At 38.9% G+C, this 23,238-nt stretch overlaps 1 protein-coding gene across 3 annotated transcripts in view; it reads left to right on the forward strand.

The window, feature by feature from the left end:
- Nucleotides 1–2,151: 2,151 nt before the first annotated feature.
- Nucleotides 2,152–23,238, forward strand: part of ankmy1 (ankyrin repeat and MYND domain containing 1) — a 52,445-nt gene continuing 31,358 nt past the window's right edge. The window contains exons 1-7 of one of the 3 annotated variants that reach the window (XM_062976531.1): nucleotides 2,152–2,384; nucleotides 7,140–7,440; nucleotides 11,757–11,903; nucleotides 14,111–14,580; nucleotides 16,803–17,019; nucleotides 17,335–17,499; nucleotides 20,542–20,927. In XM_062976531.1, coding sequence (XP_062832601.1) covers nucleotides 2,359–2,384; nucleotides 7,140–7,440; nucleotides 11,757–11,903; nucleotides 14,111–14,580; nucleotides 16,803–17,019; nucleotides 17,335–17,499; nucleotides 20,542–20,927 — 1,712 coding nt within the window. In that variant the 5' untranslated portion in view covers nucleotides 2,152–2,358. The remainder of the gene's footprint in view (nucleotides 2,385–7,139; nucleotides 7,441–11,756; nucleotides 11,904–14,110; nucleotides 14,581–16,802; nucleotides 17,020–17,334; nucleotides 17,500–20,541; nucleotides 20,928–23,238) is intronic. The other 2 variants (XM_062976530.1, XM_008106318.3) reach the window with 2 other exon arrangements.

Raw genomic sequence — 23,238 nt, forward strand, 5'->3', positions numbered from 1 at the left:
AAAAGACAAACCTAATAAATAAATTTGAAACTTATGAATTTAAACATACATTTTATGGATACAAATAGTTTTATTCAACTTTAATCTTAAGTTGAATAAAACTATTTGTATCCATAAAATTTAAGTTTAAATGTGTAGGTTAAAATTTATTAGCTAAGTCTGCAAGAAGAAATAGGTCTTTAATGGTGTTTTACATTCTGAAAGTTTGTTTAGCTGTCAAATCTCTTCTGGCAAATCATTCCACAGTGTAGATCAGGCATGAGCAAACTTTGGCCTTCCAGGTGTTTTGGACTTCAGCTCCCACAATTCTTATAAGCCTGCTAGCTGTAGTTTGCCCATTCCTGATCTACACTGTAGGATCAATGTAGTTTCACATTTTAACTGCCATGGTTCAATGCTATGGAACCGTTATTTGTAGTTTATTTGGCACCAGCACTCTTTGGTAGAGAAGGCTAAGGATCTTGTAAAACTGCAACTCCCATGATTCCATAGCACTGAGCCATGGCAGTTAAAGTGGCATCAAACTGCATTAATTCTACAGTGTAGATGAGAGGTGTTAAACTCATTTTCATTGCAGGCCACATCAGCCTTATGGTTGCCTTTGTGCATCTATTGATACAGAGGGCCAACTATATATTATTTTTACATAGTGGTCGGTGGTTTTTAAAAAAAATTTTTTTTTTACCCAGTTTGGGTCCCCAGATGTTAATGAACGGCAACTCCCATCACTTGATTATATGCCAGGTGGACCGGGGATAATGGAGATTGCAACCCAACAGCAATTTTGTCTCTGAGGCTTGGAAACAGATTAAAGAAAAATTTGAAACCAGACATAACCACAAACCTTGTATCTAAATTTAAGCCCATTATCCTGACTAAACAAAACAAATTTCAGCCTTCCAGATGCAGCTGTTTCACAACTCCCATCAGCTTAAGTCCTGAGGTTTCATGATGAAGAATAAAGTACTTGGAGGGCAGCATCTGAAAAGACACATAAAATGACATGGAGAGCCAAATTTGTCTTGCAAGCCTTGAGTTTGACACATGTCCTGTCAATGATCTCCCAATGGACAAATGGAGGCTGGATCTACACTGCCATATAATCCAGTTTCTGAATCCAGATTACCTGCATTGAACTGGGTTGTATGAGTCTACCCTACCATATAATCCAGTTCAAAGAAGATAATCTGGATTCAGAAACTGGATTATATGGCAGTGTAGATGGGGCTGGAGTTTCAAATTTCATTCTCCAGAGATATAGTTCAATGCTAAATCTATTGCAAGGCTCTGCAGCACTTCCAGAAAATCCTATAGGATAGGGATTCTCAGCATTGGATATATTTGGCAAATATAGCCTTTAAAGAACATCAACAACTCATATGCAGGAGGCTGATTTGTTATTGCAAATGTAGGTTCTTCATAAAAATGAAAGCAGCAGTGTTGAGCCATAAGAACAAGGACAAAAGAATTCATAATTAAGCCAAAACTTGTACAGTAGAATCTCACTTATCCAACATACATTCGCTTATCCAACGTTCTGGATTAGCCAAAGCATTTTTGTAGTCAGTGTTTTCAATACATCATGATATTTTGGTGCTAAATTCGTAAATACAGTAATTACTACATAGCATTACTGAGTACTGAACTACTTTTTCTGTCAAATTTGTTGTCTAACAGGATGTTTTGGTGCTTAATTTGTAAAATAACCTAATTTGATGTTCAATAGGCTTTTCCTTAATCCCTCCTTATTATCCAACATATAAGTGGATAAGTATAAGTGGATAAGTATTATCCAAAGCTAAGTGTATTGTTTTAATCTATTTCTGTAAACCGCTCCGAGCCAAACTGGGAGTAGCGGTATATAAGTCAAATAAATAAATAAATAAATATTCGCTTATCCAACATTCTGCCGGCCCGTTTATGTTGGATAAGTGAGACACTATTGTATTACCATTGAGAGTGGCAAAAGAAACGAACTGCTAAGTTGTCACTATTGTGGGTAACAAAGTTGTTTACAGTCTTAAGAAATATACACAGAAAGTCCCCCATTGGAGAGAAGGTGAGTGATGGACAAGGAAAACGCCCAACCAAAAGTTTTTTGAGGCGGGGAGAAAAGTCGTCCCGCCCACACCTCACAAAACCACGCCCCGGTTTCTATGGCGACTCTGATGCGGTGCAGCCGAAGTAGGCAAAGAAGTAGTGGAGTCGTCCGGAGTCGCCCCTCCACCGCGCATGTGCTTTTGGTGTAGGCCGGCCGCACTCTTTGAGTCTGCTCATCTGTTGCGTGTTCCCTCTCCGCAACCCTTTGGAGGCAGTTTGGAAGATCCCACGCGTTGAGCCGGAGTGCCCTCAGGCCGCATGGAGGCCGTTCAGTCGGCCCTTCGGTGGGTGGAGCCTCCGGGGGAAGGAGGGCAGCATGTTGGAGGGGTGGAGCTACATTTTCCAGGAAGCCAGCTTGATACTAACTGCCATGCTATGGAATCCTGGGAGTTGAGGTTTGGTGAAACACCAGCAGTCTAAAGACCTTGTCAAACTAGAACTCCCAAGATAACATGGCAGTTCAAGTGAGGCCAAACTGGAGGGCCCAAGTTTGCCCATGCCTGGTGTAGATGCACCCATTAATTTTATTAATTAAAATATATTTATATTTAAACTGCTGAGGTGCTGAACTTGCTGACCAAAGGTTGGCGGTTCGAATCTGGGGAATGGGGTGAGCTCCTGCTGTTAGCCCCAACTTCTGCCAACCTAAAGGTAAAGGTTTTCCCCTGACATTAAGTCTAGTCGTGTCCGACTTGGGGTTGGTGCTCATCTCCATTTCTAAGCCAAAGAGCCAGCGTTGTCCATAGACACCTCTCATGTGGCCGACATGACTGCATGGAGCGCCGTTACCTTCCCGTCCGAGCAGTACCTCACATTTGCATGTTTTCCAACTGCTAGGTTGGCAGAAGCTGGGGCTAACAGCGAGCGCTCATTCTTTTCCCTGGATTCGAACCGCTGACCTTTCGGTCAGCAAGTTCAGCAGCTCAGTGGTTTAACCCAATGCGCCACCTAGCAGTTTGAAAACAGGCAAATGTGAGTAGATCAATAGGTACCGCTCCGGCAGGAAGGTAATGCCAGCCACATGACCTTGAAGGTGTCTACGGACAATACTGGCTCTTTGGCTTAGAAATGGAGATGAGCACCAACCCCCAGAGTCAGACGTGACTAGATTTAATGTCAAGGGGAAATCTTTACCATATCTGAAGGTCTCAGGGCAGTGTGGAATAAAATCACCCTAATGTAATCAGTAACAATGATCTTAAAAGTCAAATGAGATATTAAACAATTCCAAGTTGTTTAAAAAGACAGATTAAAACTAGTTAAATAGATTAAGCTAATTGATTTGAAATTATTTACACATAAGGACTCTCAGAAAAACCATCAAGTCCCAAAGGCCTTAGTGAGAAACTGTTTTTACTTAGCACTATAAAGACAGGAGACTCCAAGGAAAAAGTTATGGCCCTCTTCCATGTTCTCCCAAAAGTGGATTGACCTTGAATGAAGGATGTCATAGAGGGTCTTCCTGGGCAGGTATATGCATGGATTATATCAAGAGCTTTAAGGGTCCTTCCAGACAGGCCCTATATACCAGGATCTGATCCCAGGTTTTTTGGATTATATGAGTCCACACTGCCAGAAAATCTGGGATAAATAGAAAACCTGGGATCAGATCCTGGGGTGTAGGGCCTATCTGGAAGGACCCTTAGTGTAGTTATCAGTATCTTGGTAATGACATTTGAATTCATATAGCAAGCATATTGTCAGGCAGTACAAATGCCTTTATACCCAGCACTGGAGCCCTCAGCGACGCAGTGGGTTAAACCCTTGTGCCAGCATGACTGATGACTTGGGTTGCTGACCTGAAGGTTGCCGGTTCAAATCCAACCCGAGGAAAGCATGAATGAGCTTCCTCTATCAGCTCCAGCTCTCCATGCGGGGACATGAGAGAATCCTTCCACAAGAATGGTAAAATATCAAAACATCTGGGTGTTCTTGCAGACGGCCAGTTCTTTCACACCAGAAGCAACTTGCAGTTTCTCAAGTTGCTCCTGACACGGAAAACCCAGCATTAATCTGGTTTTTATATGGTGTTCTGGCCAGTAGTCTATTTCTTGCATTTTGCACTACCAAAATAAAATTCCATGAATACCTTCCTAATTGATTGAGTAGCAGACAAATATGTAACATTCTTGCACAATGGCAATGAGTGCGTGCTACGTATGGCATTGTCTTACATGACCAGCTTGACAAAGCACTTTATGCAATATGTTATGATTGCGGCTCGTACATCCAAAGTTCCAAGTATGGAAGTATGATGCATACCTTTGAAACTATCTGCAAAAATAGGCAACCACTTCCTTCTATTTCTGGTGAAGATTTTTCTACTTAGATAGATATCTAAGTTGATATAGACGGATTGGTGTTTTTTTGTTTGTTTTTGTTTTGTTTTTTTGCATTGTTTAGTTTCTAATTGTCAATTGAAGGGTTGTCTGATATAGATATATCTCTAATTTTCTGGCAGAAAATGAGGGAATAAAAGCATACATAAAATAAGTCAAAGACATAGAAAAATATTTTGATATGTAAAGTAGTGATTTACATATTCCTGGAAAAATTAATTGAATGTTTAGAGAAATCAACAATAGGTATACAGTATATGGATGTTTGCTGGAGTGTTGCCAATTTGGCTTTCAGGACTTAGGCTTTAAATGGAATAAAGAAGTAGATTGTCCCATAAGATGAACCACTGTTTAAGATTCTGTATGCCTTGTTTCTGTAGGTTCAAAATGTATACTGTTTTAACAAAAAATGGTATTTTTGGCATGTTTAATGCCACAATATATTTTAGGGAAAAGCTGGCTAGTTCAGCCAGATGTTGATGATATAACATGGATAAAGATTTTCCGAGTCATATGATATAGTTGTGCTTTGTAATGGCTTTCCTTGACTTGACAGTTGCAATTCATAACCATTTGTCTAAGAAAAATCTTTTCCCCTTACATATGTTCATGCAGTGATTAGTCCTTCAATGTGGATTTACATGGACAGGCTCCAAGGCCTTATAGTTGCTAAGAATGTGCACTCCATGGAAAGATGAACATTCATTTTCTATCACTCAGTGGTCTGATGATGTTATGCTCTGTCTCATTATAGCATGCACATTATGGCAATAGTTTCTGGTTAGACCATTTCTGTAACGTATGGGCTATATCTATATCAGTCTGTGCTAATGGATAATGGTTGGGTCTTCATTAATGTTTGTGAAATAGCTCCCTCCCTCCCTCTGGTACCAAAAAAACTGGTAGCCAGATTTTATTCATTTTGAAAAGGAGGAAAACATGAAAATGAATAAAATCTAGCTACCAGTATTAAAAAAACTCTAAAATCAGGACAGTAAATAAAGAACAACACTCAGAAAACAGAGGAATTCCACACATTAAACAATCAGGGTCAGCTAACACTACCCAACAAAGGATTCCCCCAGGCAGGAAGCAGCCAGGCTTTGAAGCTGCAAGGCCATTCAATGCTAACCAAGGTGGCCAACTGCAACATTCACACTTGCCTCAAACAGACAAGAGTTCTTTTCCCCCACCCTGTATATTCCACAGATATATAAACCCCACTTGCCTAGTTTCCAAGAGACCTCACAATCTCCGGGGATGCCTGCCATAGATGTGGGCGAAAAGTCAGGAGAGAATGCTTCTGGAATATGGCCATATAGTTCGGAAAAATCACAGCAACCCCATGCTTGAAATAGTTTGATCCGCTACCTGTAAGCTTGAATTTTATGCATTTTGGCCGATAAAATTAGTTCAGGAGGTAATAAATGCATTTTGTTAGGAGGAGAAGATGTCGCCTTGAAAGAAGCCATGGTCCTGAAGAAATATCCTTGGACTTAGTGGTATGTGAGACCCAAGACCATAATGCTAATATTGCTTTTTTTGGGCAATGTGCTTCAGACTTGGGAACTCTGGATCATCTGGACTTCTTTCAGACCAGAGCACAGCACTTAAATGGCCTTAGTAGCTCTGATTGATTTTCTATTTGGGGTGAAAGATGAGTGGTTGGGTGCTGCTCTTCTGTTGTTTTCTGGATTTCTCATCAGCTTTTGATACTGTGTTCCTTCTTGTTTCTCATGGTGTTCAGTATCTGTATGAGGCTGCTGGGGATGTCATAATAGGTGATGTGGAAGGTTTTTTTTTCTTTATGCACAACTCTAGGAGAAATTAGAAGATTGGGGCTGAGGAATCAGTGTCATTTGTATGCTGATGACATCCAGCTCTAGTTCTCCTTGTCTTGAGAGCTGGCCGAGGGCTGAGTGAGTGCTGGAATAGTGCCTGCATGCTGTAATAGGATGTATAGTGGGCAATGAACTGAAGTTGATAAGATGAATTGGTGATTCTTAAGACCAGAAATTGAGTAGACTATCTGCCTTGGAAGAAATTATGCCTCACTTAAATTAACAGATGCATAGCTTGGAAGTACAGGTTAAACAAAGCCTCTAACAAACAGACTTTACCTCTTGGTTTGGCCCATTCTTCCTTTTTATAGCTGAAAGGTTTTGCTAGCATTAGCACTGGGAAGATGATGACGGAAGGCAGGAGAAGCACAGACTGCAGTATAAAGTTGTAGTGTTGTGTCTTCAGTAAACAATGCAGTACAAGTTTGAGCTAGGTCAAATGGTATTCTCTTCCAATTGACCTTGCCGTGTGTGTTCACCTACAACAGACACATTAAACAGTCTCAAAATCCCTGCCAGAGCACATTGAACACCAAGACGGAGAGAAAAAAAGGTAACCCTGCCTCACAGATCTATAAGTTTGGCTACCAAATGGTGGCTAACCATTGCATGAAACTAAATTTGGATATTGCTGAGATTGTTCATTGTTGAATTCTTAGTTTTACTTTTATTGTCTTTATCTTTTTAGAAACTGTTGTATACTGTTTTGAAAGGCTTTGCACTAAAGGCAGCTTATAAATATTCTAATAATTAAAAATAACTTTGAAATAAATGGGACTTCCTTGTGTGCGTATGGAGCTAATGTCGCATTATTTACATTTGGCAAAGAGACACTCACTCTTCCTGTTTATTATTTTAGAGTGAACAAAGATGGAACAGAAGATATTTTGCAACACGATAACTTCTCCCATGGAGAAACTCAAATGCACGTTGAATCAGAGTCTGCTCTTGGTTATGAAGGTGACGGAGAAAGAGAGACAAAAGATTATGAAGAAGAAAGTAATGAACAGGAGTATATATTTGGAGAAGATGATGTGAACAACAATCAGATCGAATATAAAACTGGTGTTCAAGAGTGGCCAGATGGTTCCAGCTATAAAGGAGAATTTGCGTTTGATCTAAAACTTGGGTATGGAGAATTTGATTGGGACAATGGAGAGGTAAACTGTCTTAATATTTAAAATATGTTTTCACATTCCAGAGCACTGTAATTATTGGCTTCTTTCTTTATTATTGGCATCATCATTTACTCAGAAGTAAGTCTTGTTGATTTACTTCTCAGTAAATGTGTATGAAGTTTCAGGCTTTAAATGCATATGCTTGAAATGAAAGTCCCAAAAGCTACCTATAGGCAATGCTGGTAGTCCAGAATTGGTGAGACGATCTGTGTCATTTTGAATTAACTGTGAATTGCTACTTAAAGTACATATAATACTGTTTTCTGAATTTTGTCTCAGTTGGTGTGATATTACTGCTATTTACTGTTGATAAGACATTTCGTTTATTTAAAAGTACATAGTACTTATTGTTTGGAGGGATTTGAGTCAACCAGCAAGTTATGCTAAGATACATCCTGTAAGGCTAATAAGCAGACCTTTTGACATTCAGTGATGATGAGATGGGCTAAACTGCTTCACATCTTTCACTGAAAAATAACTCTTATCATACTTCCTGTTTCATATGCTTAATTATTTTTAAATGAGCATTATACAATATAGAATATAAGTATAAAAGGAAAAACAATTTGCATACTATATGATAAATTCAAAAAAATTGAAAAACAAAGAAAGAAAAAAGAGAAGGACGAAAGAATAAAGTAAAAAGTAAAAATGGCTTTCAGTCTTTTCTGCACCTGCTATAACTAAATCCTTATCACTGCCAAGCCTCCTCCATCTTTTAAAAAAACACTAAACAAAAATGTGTTTCTTTCTATAAGTTATCAATTTTTTAGTACACATATAAAAGATAATTTGCCATACTATCCTACCGAGAAGTAATAAATTAGTGTTAACATTTATCCATTCGTGATTTAATTAATGATATTATTTATTTATTTATTTATTTATTGCATTTATATATCGCTTTTCTCAGTTCTGGGGGGACTCAGAGTGGTTCACAACATAATCAGTGGCAAAAGTCAATGCCTTACATGCATAAAACATCACATATCAAATCGACAACATATAACAATAGATTAAAACCATTAAAACTATAACACTATAACAGCAATCACATACCCAGCATAAAACATAGAACCTTGCATAGATTCCGGAGTATCTTTAGCTACTTCCATATTTCCATATTTCTGTTTTTCATCAAATGCCTGCTTGAACAACTAAGTCTTAAGTTGTTTCCTAAAGGCTAAGAGGGAGGGGGCCGATCTAATTTCACTGGGGAGGGAGTTCCACAGCCGAGGGACAACCACTGAGAAGGCCCAGTCTCTCGTCCCCATCAATTGCATCTGCAAAGGCGGCAGGACCGAGAACAGGACCTCCCTGGCAGATTTTAGTGTTCTACCTGGCTCATAAAGGGAGATGCATTCAAACAGGTAATAATTAATTCTATTTTTTTAAGATTACATTTTTCCAAACTCTTATTCTCCTTAAAATTATATTTAAGCATTAGAACTAACATCCATTGTCTTATTCTGATGCCATTGCATGAATGCCTTTTCTATAACTGAAATCAATTATTTCCATTATTTAGTCATAAGCTAACCACAATATAAAGATGTTCTCCTTTAAATTCTAACACCTTTAAATCCTAAAAGTCCTTTTCTCCTTTAAATGTGAACAGTAAAGTAATAGTAAATTATGTTAAATGATCATCCTCAGGACTTAGGTGAATAAAGAAACTGATCTATTGCAAAAACCATTTAGTTTAATGCTTTAAAACCATTTTAATATAAATTATGCCTTAATCTTCACATGTGTTTAAATTCAGTTCCTCCACAACAGTTTAGTGCAGATAGAACTGTCAATGCTGTTTGTTTGAGGATGCATTGTTACAATATTTGGTGCCACCTTTTGCATAATGTTCTCTTGAAAACTTGCCTGGTTTGTCATAGATCATGGACTGGACAGCAAGTAATTGAGGGGTTTCTAAAAAGCCACTTGATGGCTTGCATGTTTGTTAAAAGGCGACTCTGCCCTAGACTTTGAAGTTGCTAATAGTTCCAGTGCCTAGTGATTGAGATAGATAGATAGATAGATAGATAGATAGAGATCTCCCTCTCCCTTTCTTCCCCTCCTATTGATTTGAAAACCTGTACTGAAGATGGTGGAACATGAGTTTGTTTACAGTACTGCTTTTGCTTGTAGGGGATTTAAATCTAGATTGTCTTTATTGACTGGTATTTTTCCAGTGTGAGAGGAGAATGTGCGTGTGATAGTCACAAACGTGTATCATGAGCAAACATATGGTATATTCTATTTATTCCTTCTACAAACAGATTATTTCAATTTCCTTGTTTGTGCTCAACAATGTTTACTAAAACACAATGTAATAAAAGCATTGCTATAATAGGACATGTTTGAATTCATCCAGTGTTTCTGATATGCAATAAAAAGTTATTCGCAGTAATAAATCTAATGTTAATGAAATGTTTCAAGATTGCAAATCCTGGCTTGAGGAAGGATACTAGCTTTGTTTGAACTTTATCCTCAATATATTCCATTTTTATTAAATGTTATAACGCTCAATAAGTTCTGTGCCGTCATTTCCCCTGGATGAAGGCATGTGGATTAAGCTTACTGACTCACAGATGAATACTACCGTGTTCAAACTGTCTTGAAAATATTGGTTAAATCCATTCTTTATTTCTTTCCACACATTCTTTATGAAGGTTCTGTGGCATATATGTGTACTTTATTGTGACCTGTCCTTTACCTGTTATATTTCTCTGAAAATCTCCACAAAATATTTCTATTTCCTGTTTATGGAGCAGGAAGTGGAGATCTAGAAGGCATTATGTAAAGAAATCTGCATATGTATGTGTGGACACATGTCTGATTTTTACTTTTGTACCTCCAAAGGATGCTACTCTGTAGGGTTACTGGCTCTGGAGGATAACTATAGTGGGAGAATGATTGTTTTTGGATGGAGAAAACTGTAAACATGTTATTCTGTATCTTAGACATATTTAGAAATCATGAGGACACTTGGTTAAACCTTTTAGAAATAGTTTTGGGTGTGTGTTAGGGTACGTATTTATTTGTGTATGTGTGTGAGAGGAAGAGAGGTCATTTCACACACTGGGCTCTTGGGATGGCTAAATCCAGGTTCAGATCTTGAGCAATCCTTTTGGCTTTTTGCTCCCTCATATCTTCAATTAGTCACTATAGTTTAATATAATTCACAAATTAGGTGGGCTATCATCCCTACAAACCATAGTTCAGTTTCAATTCATAGTTATCAGAGTAGCTTACACTGTGATTTGTAGTTAAATATTATTTTTATGTATTGGATAATTAATATATCTCACATGTGAATCATAACACTTCTTCGTATGTGTTCATATTGTACTATCAAGACATGTCCCTTTAGTTCCTATCATGATCTTAGGACTGTTATGCAAAAGGTAACAAAATATCGATAGTTTTATAAAACATGAAAAATGAAAGTAAGAAGAGTGGATAGAGAGAGCAGTTGTTCTCCTCTCAAGACATTAGAGCATCAGTTGAAACTCATTGTCAGGATATTTAAGTCTGGCAAATGAATATATTCCTCATAGTGCCCAATGAATTTATGAAATTTCCTGTTAAAATATGTATTGGCAGGAAAATACTTGAGACAGTATCAAAAAAGATTAGATATGTTATTGAAAGAGGATAAGGTCTATCAGTGTCTTCCTATCATGATGGCTCTGTAGATCTTTCATGGAAGCATTATATTTTTGAGAACAACAACTTGAGAATGGTTTGTGGCCTTTTGGTGAGAACTACTTGGCTGTACTGGGTTTCAAGGATCTTTGGTCAGACAAGGCACTTAATATTTGTATTGTTTACATTATATCAATTCACCCTTTCAGATAATGTACCCGATGGATCATTTGTTGTACTTTTGTTACTAGGTCAGGTGTTTATGGAATGTAGAGCCCATAAGGTGATATGATGAACAAATACTATGCTCAGTTAAGAGACTCCTGCACTTATTTTTCCTAGCAGTTGTATAACTAATAGAAGAAAAACTAGTATAACTCATATTCTAATAATGTCAGAATACTCTGTATAATTGTCTGTCTAATGGTTTAAGCAAGAAAAGTGGGCTTATTACTTACACAAGATTGAAAACCAATTTAGCAAAACAGATTGGCATTAGCAAAATGACATTATTAAATACAAATTTGTATTTTAACATATTTTTCTTATAACTGCAAATAGTACAAACTTCCATTTCCTTCTGTGGTAGGCTATTATTGTGGTTCACACATTTAAAATTTATCATCTGCATAATTTTTCTTTCTCCTTTATTACAGAGATATGTAGGGCAGTTTTATAAAGATCATCGTCATGGCAAAGGGGTTTACTTTTGGCCTGATGGCTCAAAATTTTCAGGGTCATTTTACCTTAGTCGTAAAGAAGGCTATGGGATAATGGAATTTAATGATGGGAAAAGATTTCAGGTAATTTACAATATGTTCACCCTAGTGCTATCATAGAAAATATATAATAAGTATGTGCAACAAATAGTCTTTTTTGTTCAGATGTTTCATATAAGTGCCAGAATTTTGTTTATATTGAATTGAAAAGTCAGACTATTTCTAAGTTTGTTGATTTATACTTTGTTTCTCCTGAGAATAATATTGAACCCATATCCTGAACTACAAAGAATGTGCACAGTACTTAGAAACATCTGTGAAAGTGTTGGTAATGCCTGCTGCCTATACATGGAGCCTTTTCCTTGTTATAAAAATGGTTAATTCATGTAAAAAGGCAAGCTGAAACAAAAAAGTTGAAGTACATTTATATAACGGGTCTCACTGAGCTTCAATCTATATCTTTATTTTTAATGTTTGTATGTCCATTGAGCCGTCTGCCTGCTTGTCTGTACCATAAAGGGTGTTGCTTGATGAAATGACTCTATGTGATGTCACTGGGAAAGAAAGGTGACATTTGTCTGAGGGGAAGGAAGGAAGGAAGGAAGGAAGGAAGGAAGGAAGGAAGGAAGGAAGGACGGAAGGAAGGAAGGAGCGAGCCACTCACAAAAAGCCACTTTGCTATGGAGGCATTGTGTGGTAGTTCCTCTTAGGGCTGGAGAACGGAGAAAGGGGAAGGGAAGGAAGGATGGAAGGACAAAAAAAAAGGCAAGGAAAGGAGAAGGGAGACAGAATAAAGAAAAAAGTGGGAAGGAAGGAAGAGAAAGAAGGGAGAAATGCAGGAGGGCAATGCCAGGTATTTGTGCTAGTCTGTAACTGTCTAACTGTGTTCATATCTTACATTAAACATGTTAATATATTGTATGTGAAAACAATGAGCCACAACGAGTCATGTTCTTGTGTGGGCCCTTCCCTGCCACTCCAACCCCAGATGCTACTACCCAGTTTCCCCCAAAATAAGACATGCCCATAAAATAAGCCGTAGTAGGATTTCTAAGCATTTGTGCAATCTAAGCCATACCCCGAAAATAAGACATAGTCATAGGTGTGGCTATGCATAGTGATAGATGTGGCTCCCCTTGTCAGGTCCCGCTCGTTCTGTGCATGCTGCAAGCTGAGGAATAGAGGAAGACATAGCACTGTGGGTCTCTCTCCCCCAGCACCAACCAGCAACAGTTTTGGGTCTCTCTCACCCCACATAAACACCATGGTATAGGGGAAAAGCTTCAACAAGCAGTTTGCTAATGAGCCCAGAGAGAGCATCTCATAAATGCAGATTGTTGTATCATACTTAATAAAAATAAGACATCCCCTGAAAAAGCCATAGTGTCTTCTTGGGGAAAAATAAATGCAATACAGTGTCTTATTTTTGGGGAAACATGGTATTTTGATTTTTGATTGGCATGTCACCTGGATCAAAATTTTAACTATGGTTAATTGGAGCAAAACAATTTTACAAACTCTTTTTCGACATAAACATGAGATTAGCCATTAGGTTCAAATAGCATGACATACAAAGGTTAATTTAAAACAGAAACAAACGCTTCTGAATTTCTCCTTGTACCTAAGGAGGACGGAGTCCCAGGTTTGCTACAGCTCACTTTTGTGATACTAAAGTATGGATTAGTGTTAATTCTAATGAATTAATTGGGTGTTGACTAGTCCTGTGTTAACATATACTAGTGGTTCTTAACCTGGGGTCCCCGGATGTTTTTGGCCTTCAACTCCCAGAAATCCTAACAGCTGGTAAACTAGCTGGGATGTCTAGGAGTTGTAGGTCAAAAACATCTGGCGGCCTCAGATTGAGAACCACTGACATATACACTATTCGTATAAATTTCTGAAACTTACCTCTCAGTTCTTTTTCTGCATTATGCTATTGTCCCCTTCTTTGTGAATTCCTTAAATGTGAAACATTCTGAGTATATGTGCCATATCTTTACTGTGTCTATGAAACACATACAGTATTCATAATGGGAATTGGAGTAAGATTAGCTGTAAATTTCTGTAATGTTGTGAGTCCTGTATTACATTGCATTTTGGTTTCATACACTGCTAATGACAGAAATGGCTATTAACAAAAACAGTGTCATTCCTGTTTTCAAATGATTGATGCTCAGCATTCATTTAATTCTAAATTCTGTCTTGGCAAAGCATGAACCTAAATTTTGTGAATTGACCTAAACTCTGTAATTTTCACTCATACTTTTTGTTTTTCTTCTGTTTTATTAAAGGGTCTTTATAAGACTGATGAACGCTTTGGACCAGGGATTGAAACCTACCCAGATTATATTCAAGATGTTGGTTTGTGGCATCGAAGTCACCTAATTAAACTGTGCACAGAAATACCTAGTTATTTTACTCTTTCAGCTTTTCCAGAACTCAGCATTTATTTTGATGCTGAGTCTAGTACGGAGTATATTTCAGATGACAGAGGTAAAATGTGGGATCTGACTGAGGAAAAGGACCCATTTTTCTACAACTTTAAGCGTCTTCTTTTAAATGACGACAGCTACACTTTGCCTGAAGACATGTACATATACTCAATTGATGCAGAACACCTTCCACTTACTCACACCTTCCTGGACGAGTTTGATTTTCAGTATTTTAAGAAAAGAAAATGGTTGGCTTATGAAGAACGTTGGCCTATCACCAATATAACTCCTTTTCTTATCAAGATGCAGAAACACATCTATAAATATAGGTAAGTATTGGTGGGTGAGATGAAATAGATGATTAATTATACGTTTTATAGAGCTCCCTATGTATTATTGTTCTTCGTCTTTTCAGCTTGACACCTTACTCAGATTATAGTGAGTTTTTTAAAGCTTCCGCCATATGTGCCCATCTGTTACTTCCAACTGTTTCTGAATTATAAGGAACCCCTGTGTTTATAGACTACGAGCCTTACATATGCCCAAATGTCTGTGTCAATTCATAGTTGTGCTTACCTTCTTACCCCTTGACATTGGCAGTAATAATACTTGTCAGGTACTGATATATTCTTATTTTAAAAACTTGTATGGAAGTTGGGTACTTGTGCCCTAAAGGTATCTGTTTGCCCTTCCTCTGGCCAGTTTTAGGAGAATTGTTTCCTTCCTGCAGGAGACCACAACATTGACTTGTGGAAGAATATGGGCAGAGGCATGCAAATGGAAAGATAATTTCTGTTGATCCTTATCAAATCATCAGGTACAAGTCCCCTAGTAATACAGCAAGAAGAAACAGAGATTGAGAGAGAGAAAACCCCTTAGTTATGAGAGGAGACATGTTACCATATTTAAATATTTGAAAGGATGCCCTACGGAAGATAGGGCAGACTTGTTTTCTGCTGCTTTAGAGACTAGGACTCGGAGCAATGGTTTCAAATACAGGAAAGGAGATTCCACTTGAACATTAGGAAGAACTTCCTGGTTCAAGAGGGGAACTCTCTGCTTCAGAGTGTGGTGGAGTATCCTTCCCTTGTGAATTTGAAAACGAAGGTTGGATGCCCATCTTTTGGGAGTGTTTTGTTTGTGTGTTCATCCATGGCAGGGGGTTGGACTTGATAGCTCATGTGGTTTATTCCAGCTCTATGGTTCCATGAAGGAAGTGGCTGGCCTCATTGCTGTGAATGCATCCATTTGAAGTGGGAGCTTATTTACCTGAATCTTACTTATATTAAAAAAATCCTGTACATATAGACAATTGTCATACTGAAGAAAAAGATTAACTAAATGCCTCCTCCCTTTCCAGTAGTCTTTGTGTACAGAGGGAATTTTTTGTATGGAAAGGTGATTTCAATTGTACAGGTAGCCCCCAAATTACAAACAAGATCGGTTCTGTAAGTTTGTTCTTAAGTTGAATTTGTATGTAAGTCAGAACAGGTACATTTAAAAGTGTACCTGCAGTAATACACACACATACACAAGCTTTGGATAGCATAGAGAAGGGTAACACCCTGTGGTGTTTGTTTTGTTCTCTGTGTTCAGAAGATTTCACCTCACTTTTTCTTCCTGTGGGAACTGGATTTTGAAAAATTTGTCTTGTGGAAACAAGGATTGGCGATAAAGCTTCAGCAGGGACCCCTTTTCCCCATTTATAAGTCGGATGTTTGTGACTTGGGGACTACCTGTACATGCAGTCTGAAGTTGTACTTCTTAGGGACGGATAGACCTCTTCAGTGAGAGCTAGACCAGATGCAGATACGTAGCACCAGGTGAGGAAAAGAAAAACTGCCCATCATTCCATCTGACACATGGGTTCTGTGGAAATCAGTATCCTTAGGAATATGAATATATACATAAATACCTTGAAGAGACTAAATCCCTTCTGATCTTGGAAGCTGAGAAGGATTAGGCTTTGAATGCCGAGGTGCTGTGAACTACCATATTTACTTGATTCTAATGCTCACCTTTTTGGGCTAAATTACATAGCCAAAAGTGAGGCATGCATTAGTTTCGATGGCATGTTACAATCACTTGAGCATAATGTGTCAATTGTAATGAGTGCCTCAATTTTGGAGGTGTGCAGTGGGGGGAAAAGATTTGTTGTCTGTAAGATTGTCTGTAAAGATTTGTAAACCTGCCTAACCATCAGGTTTAGGTTGGCTGAGGGGCATGACATTCTAACTGCCCCCCTCCCTTCAGAGACTTTCAAAATCTTCCCTTTGGTTTTGAAGACCTTATGAAGGAGGCCTTAGTTGGGAAGTTGGGCTTCCCCTTGCCTGTCAGCTGTTCTGAGGTGGGCAGTTGAATGGCTGACAGACAAGGGGAAGTTGCACGTTATATTAGACAACAAATCTTCCCCCCCCCCCCCCCCCCACTGCGCACCTTCAAAATTGAGGCACTCATTACAATCGGCACATTATGCTCAAGTAAATACAGTATACGGAGAGTCACTAAGGCGTACAGTGTTTTACTGTCTTGTGTTTTTGTTCACTTACAGGCATTGTCAAAAGGACGTAGACTGGGATGTTAATCTTGTTCTGGAAGGTCAACGGAGTGGTTTTGGACAGAAAGGTCCTAAAGAATGTGCTTCTGAGGAATTGATTGAGAAATCAGAAGAAGGAGACTACGATAGAGTTTATGAGATTCTTAGGGACAGCCTGGCCCATCCAGACATAGCAGATGTACATGGATATACTGCCCTTGCTGCGGCTGCTGTAAGACTCCAAATCTTACAGTGGCTTATGTTGCTTTAAGGCAAAATTGGTTGGATTTAATTTTCTTTTATTCACTGTGAAAACTTTTATCTTTATTTTAATGTAGTCGCTCAAAGAAATTGATGATAAGTTTCCCAGCAGCACATTAAGAACTAGTCTCCCACTGAGTACAATGAAATCTTATCTGTAGGCTACATCCATCTTTCAAAGCCAAATCCACACTTTCCTGCTTTTCTCAAATTGTGGTTTAAAAACAAAGCTAGCATTCAGAAAAAAATACTTTATGTGAAAATAATTTACATATTTTTTGTGCAGATGAATTTCCACAATGACATCATCAACCTCCTTCTTGATAATGGAGCTGATGTGAATAAATGCAGTGATGAAGGGTTATCAGCATTGTCTATGTGCATTATCCATTATTTCCCAGTTCAGTCATTTAAAGCCAATATTGCGGAAAGGAGCCCCATTCAGAAAGAGGTCAGTCCTTCATAAATCCGTAAGTTTGAAATACAGTTCCATGAAACACCTGATATTAGCTTCATTTTAAAGCACTTGCTTTGAAACTGTACAGTTGGATCCAGACTCTCCCTTACATGAATAATGATAATGTTAATGATGATAATAATTTCTTACCCACCTTTCCACATGGCTCAAGGTGGATCACAACATCATTAAAAACACATCTTTAATATGGGTGCAATATGCTTAATATTCTCACTCCTATGTGGTCCCGTAACGGGTCTGGTTGCTGTGTTTTGAACTAATTGGAATTTCCAAACTTGTTAAAAAGTCAACCTAGTTTTGCTCTTAGCAGGTGTCTCCACTCGTTGTTATTGTTGTTGTTGTTAGTCCAGTTGGATACATCCTACTTTATTTACTTGATATAACTTGACCATTTTATTGTCTCAAAATGTATCTTGCTGTAAGGTGGAATACTGGGAATGTGTACTTACTTACTTACTTACTTAGGCAATCCCTTGTAGTTGGAGGATGATTGTCTTCCATCTGTGGGGTCTTGGGGTTGTGTCTGTAGGTGGCTGAAGAGACCTATTCTTGATCTGCATGTTCTACTGCAGTGAAGACATCGCTTTCTAGGTGGAAGGTGGTCCCAGTCAGGGTTGGCTTGATGGGCCTTCTTCTTGGCACGTTTTCCCCTTAAGCCCTCCATTTGTGCCTCTTCAAACTCCACAGCACTGCTGGTCACAGCTGTCCTCCAATTAGAGTGCTCAAGGGCCAGGGCTTCCCAGTTGTCAGTGTCTATGCCACAGTTTTTAAGGTTGGCTTTAAGCCCATCTTTAAATCTCTTCTCCTGCCCACCAACATTACGTTTCCCATTCTTGAGTTGGGAGTAGAGTAACTGCTTTGAGAGATGGTGATCGGGCATTTGGACAACGTGGCCAGTCCAGTGGAGTTGATGGCATAGGAGCATCACTTCAATGCTGGTGGTCTTTGCTTCCTCAAGCACGCTGACATTTGTCTGCCTGTCTTCCTAAGAGATTTGCAGGATTTTTCTGAGGCCATGCTGATGGAAACGCTCTAGGAGTTGAGTGTGCTATCTGTAGACAGTCCACGGTTTGCAGGCGTATAACAGGGTTGGGAGGACAATGGCTTTGTAAACAAGGAAATGTGTATGGAGCAATGTAGAAGCAAGCTTGGACATGTTTGCTCCTGAAGTTTATGATGGAAGCCAACATTTTAAATTATTGTGTTGGACTGTTATTGGCAACTGGCCACAAATACAAAATTCATATGAAATGGCTCACAAAATGAATTGTGAGTGTAGTTCTCTCTCCTTTTCTGTATATACAGCTGATATATTTCAGGTTTATAGATAATAAAATAGGCAAAGCTTGGCTTTTTTTTTACAGTACTCAGGTAAGGTTCTTTTTTCTAGCCTACATAATTCCCTATTCATTTGAAAACAGTTTTCATTCTTCCTAGTTAGGACATGCAGACACATGTCTTTTTGATGCTTGAAATGTTAGAGAAAATTTATTAGATTTTTATATGCAGGCATATCTCAGTTAACAAATTCTCTGACAGAAGCTTCTTTTAACAAAGTCTTTTTTGGTGCTCATCCAGTCTGTGAACCTTCTTTAGCTTATCCTATTGCAGTTATCTTTGTCTGCCTACAACAGAAAAGGTAAACAGCAGCTGCTTCCAAAATCCCTTACTGAGCATGCCTGCACAGCAGAGGGAGAATGGATAAAGTTGCCTTTTCAGACTACTCCCAGCATGTTAAAAAAGCACAGATATATGGGTTTTGGAGGCTGGTGAAAAAAGAAAATTATAGTACCTCTCAGTGTATTTTGGAAGAACTGCTTGGCAGTCTCTAGAAGGTTTAGAATATTTTTGTTTCCTTATGCAAGATATACCTGACCTGTTTCCATTCCTTCCATACTATTTCTACTTCTTGTACCAAATTGTCTGTTAAAGAAGTAGTTCATTTGCTTTGTTAACTGAGGTTTGGCTGCATTTGGAGCACTGTGTCCTATGCTGTGGACCCAAATATTTGTTCCTTTGCTTGACGTTAAGAGTACACAGTTACATTAGATCCAGGGCCATACATGCTCCTCACTGATTTGTGGAGAGATCTATGCCCCACCCTCATCTTTTTAAAATCCAAAATTCATCCTGATGCCTTGATGGGGGTAGAAAGGGCATTTTTGTCATGTTCCCCATCTGTGCTGTTTTAGATCTAAGACGTGCCTTTTAACAAAAACTGATTAGAAATTGGGTCCAATTTGAAAGAAGAGTTCTCCTCTGCCTAAAGGAGCCTGGGAGAAGGTAGAAAGATGATAAAATTGCCCTGTCTCCCTCTTTCCCGGAATATGGTTTCCATTTTAAGTAAAATGTGTTTAAAATTATTCTTAACACACTGTGTGCTTAAACCTGTGGGACCATAAAACAGGCTTTGGTGTTATTCATTGACTGCATTTTCTCTTCTCCCACTCTACATGGATAAATTCCTTGAGAATCCCTTCTGTCAGTTTGAGTTTTCATAATATAATACGATCAGTACTTCCACATTCAAGCGGAATTTTACGTGTAGTAGAAAAGGTCCACAGTATTGACGTACCTGGCTGCTATCCTAAGTTGTACATGTTCATCTTTTTATAAGGACCGGCCATTTCCACTTTGGGCAGCTGAATATCTATCATTTACTAGTAGCTGTTCATAATCTAGAGCAGCTGCAATCAATCATTGCAATGAATCACTCTGACCAGGAGGTCATGAGTTCGAGGCCCGGCTTGGAGCCTATGTTTGTTTGTCTTTGTTCTATGTTAAAAGGCATTGAATGTTTGCCTATATGTGTAATGTGATCCGCCCTGAGTCCCCTTCGGGGTGAGAAGGGCGGAATATAAATGCTGTAAATAAATAAATAAATAAATAAATATTCAAAACCTTATATTTTTTGCATAGCAACTCAGTAGTATTTCTATCAATGCATGTGTACAGGACCCAGATACTGATGTACTAGGACATCAGTTAAACCCTTTTTAATTTTGTTTTACATAGTCAGAAGGCACTCCAGAAGAGATTTCTTCAAGATCTCCATCCATATCCCAGAAATCGGAGGCATTTCTGCTATCTCCAGATAGTCCTGAAATCAGGTTATCCTCTCCTACTGCCCCTACATCGCCTGCAGTACCTTCTGAGAAGGCAGAATGTGGCAAGGAAATGGAGGCAAGGTCATCGGAGGAAACAGAGTGTAGTCTTGGTGAAAAGGGTTCTGGGACAATCTGTGGCGTTTACAACTATAAGATTAAGTTTTCTGTGGAAATCATGAAGCGTGGTGCAGATGTGCTTAGTCACCATATGCTAAAAGTACCTGACTTCCGCAACAGTAAGGAGATTATTCAGCATGACGGCATTCTGAGACGATTGGCAGAATCAATAACAGAGTGAGTGGCTCTTCAAAACAGGTTGCTTACATTCGCCATCCACTTATTGGGCAGATTCTCCTTTCACCTCAGTGGTGGAGGCGTACCTTGCCTGATTTGGCCATCTACTTGAGGTTCCTTATTTGGTGTCTCCCCCTTTCAAGGAAGCATATAGCCATTGTTTATTTTTCTCTGTATAGGAGATATGCTATGATTTCACTATGTCAAGCTGAATTGTGAGGCTGATGGTGCATTTTCTTATTGGTGGTTGTGTGTTCGCTGGCTTGAAGCTGAGGCACATAACTCAGGTGTATTCTTTTGATATTTCTGTGTCCCTTTCACAGTTGTAGAACTTTTGCTTTTACATATAGGATGCAAAGTGGCAAAATTGTTACTACTGACAATTCCTGTTACTTCATGCATAACATTTAGTACTGTTGTTATCTTGAAATTGGATGGGAAGCTCAGAGCACTCTGAAACAATGGTTGCAGGACAGTCAAGAGGATTATTGAGGATGGATTAAAAAAGCAGCTGTATCAGCCATGTCTTCCAGCCCCATCCTATGCTGAGTGCCAGAAAAATGCACAGTAGTGCTTGTGGAACCCTCTTCTCTCACTTCTCTGTATCCCTTGCTGAGTTAGAAATGTAGGTACCATTTTCTTCTCTCCCTCTGAAAATTAAATATTTACTCAAAGGGAAAAGGAGCATTAGGATTTTATTACAAAGACGTGGAAACCATTGTTACCAGGACTGTCACCTTTGTTGATAGCTCCTATCTGGTGATGTTATGCTGTAGCCCTTGCTGGTTTACTACTGCTCCAATATGAAGCCGAATCCAGTTACTGATTGTCCCATGGTCCTGGGAATTAACGTGTTTTGATGAGGTCCAGGTGTCATGAATACTTTTTAAAACAAAGGTTTGTTTTATTGCAATTTCCAGTGTGAGAGGGTATATCAGAACTTTTATAGAACTTTTACACAAAGAATGACATTAGACATACAGATTCTACACAACTACATTGGATTCACAAACAGCCTACAGTTACATCTTCTATATATATAAAAGAGTGATGGCATCAGGGCAGCGGACAAAACAACAAAACTACAGGCCCCCCAACCTCGAAATTTGACAACACAACCCATCATTCACGGCTCTAGATTGATACAGCAAAAAGAAAAGAAAAATAAAGTCCTAATTACAAGGAGAGGAATAATAGTTTTTATCCAATTGCTGCCAGTTTGAAGGCTAAGTTCTGCCCACTTGGTCTCCTAGCAACCTCCTCAGCCCAGGGGACAGACACAGTTAGGCCTCACTTAGGCCTCTTCCACAGATTATCAGATTTTAACTGGATTATATGGCAGTGTAGACTCAAGGCCCTTCCACACAGCTATATAACCCATTTAGAATCTTATATTATCTGCTTTGAACTGGATTATCTTGACTCCACACTGCCATATAATCCACTTCAGTGTGCATACTATACATAAAGACAACCATACAACAGACATTAAATACCACCACTACTTCAACAATTTCTCACCAACACCACCAGACAATGCCACAGCAATGCGTGGTCGGGCACAGCTAGTTGACTACTAAACAGACAAAGAGGAATTACATTTTTACACGGCATTTATTTATTATTTACAGTATTTATATTCCGCCCTTCTCACCCCGAAGGGGACTCAGGGCGGATCACATTATACACACATAGGGCAAACATTCAATGGCCATAAACACATCAAACAGAGACCGAGACAGACAGACGCAGAGGCAATTTAACCTTCTCCTGAGGGGATGTTCGATTCTGGCCACAGGGGGGAGCCGCAGCTTCATCATCCACTCTGACGGCACTTCCTCATTCCAGGTCGTAAATTAGTTAAACTTGCCTCCCCACTTTTTTATAAGTGGTACCTTATTTCCTACTTGATAGATGCAGCTATCTTTCGGGTTGCTAGGTCAGCAACGAGCAGGGGCTATTTTTTATTTTTAATTGACGGGTGCTCACCCCGCCACGGGCTGGCCTCGAACTCATGACCTCATGGTCAGAGTGATTTATTGCAGCTGCTCAACAGCCTGCGCCACAGCCCGGCCATCCTCATGCACACATCACAATTTCTCCATTCTTCCTTTGTGAAGAACACCTGTTAGGCTAGACTTCTTCCTTGCAAATCTGCCAATGTACCAATATTTCCAGAACTCCAAAATACCAAAATGCACCTTTTCCCTAAGAACAATGCCAAGGATCAGAATCCCTGTTTCCTCTACACCAGAAATTGACTCCCTGCAACGTAAAATGACTACAAAACCGCACTCCTTCCTCTTCCCTT

Source organism: Anolis carolinensis, chromosome 3 (genome assembly GCF_035594765.1).
Source record: "Anolis carolinensis isolate JA03-04 chromosome 3, rAnoCar3.1.pri, whole genome shotgun sequence".
Lineage (NCBI taxonomy): Eukaryota > Metazoa > Chordata > Lepidosauria > Squamata > Dactyloidae > Anolis > Anolis carolinensis.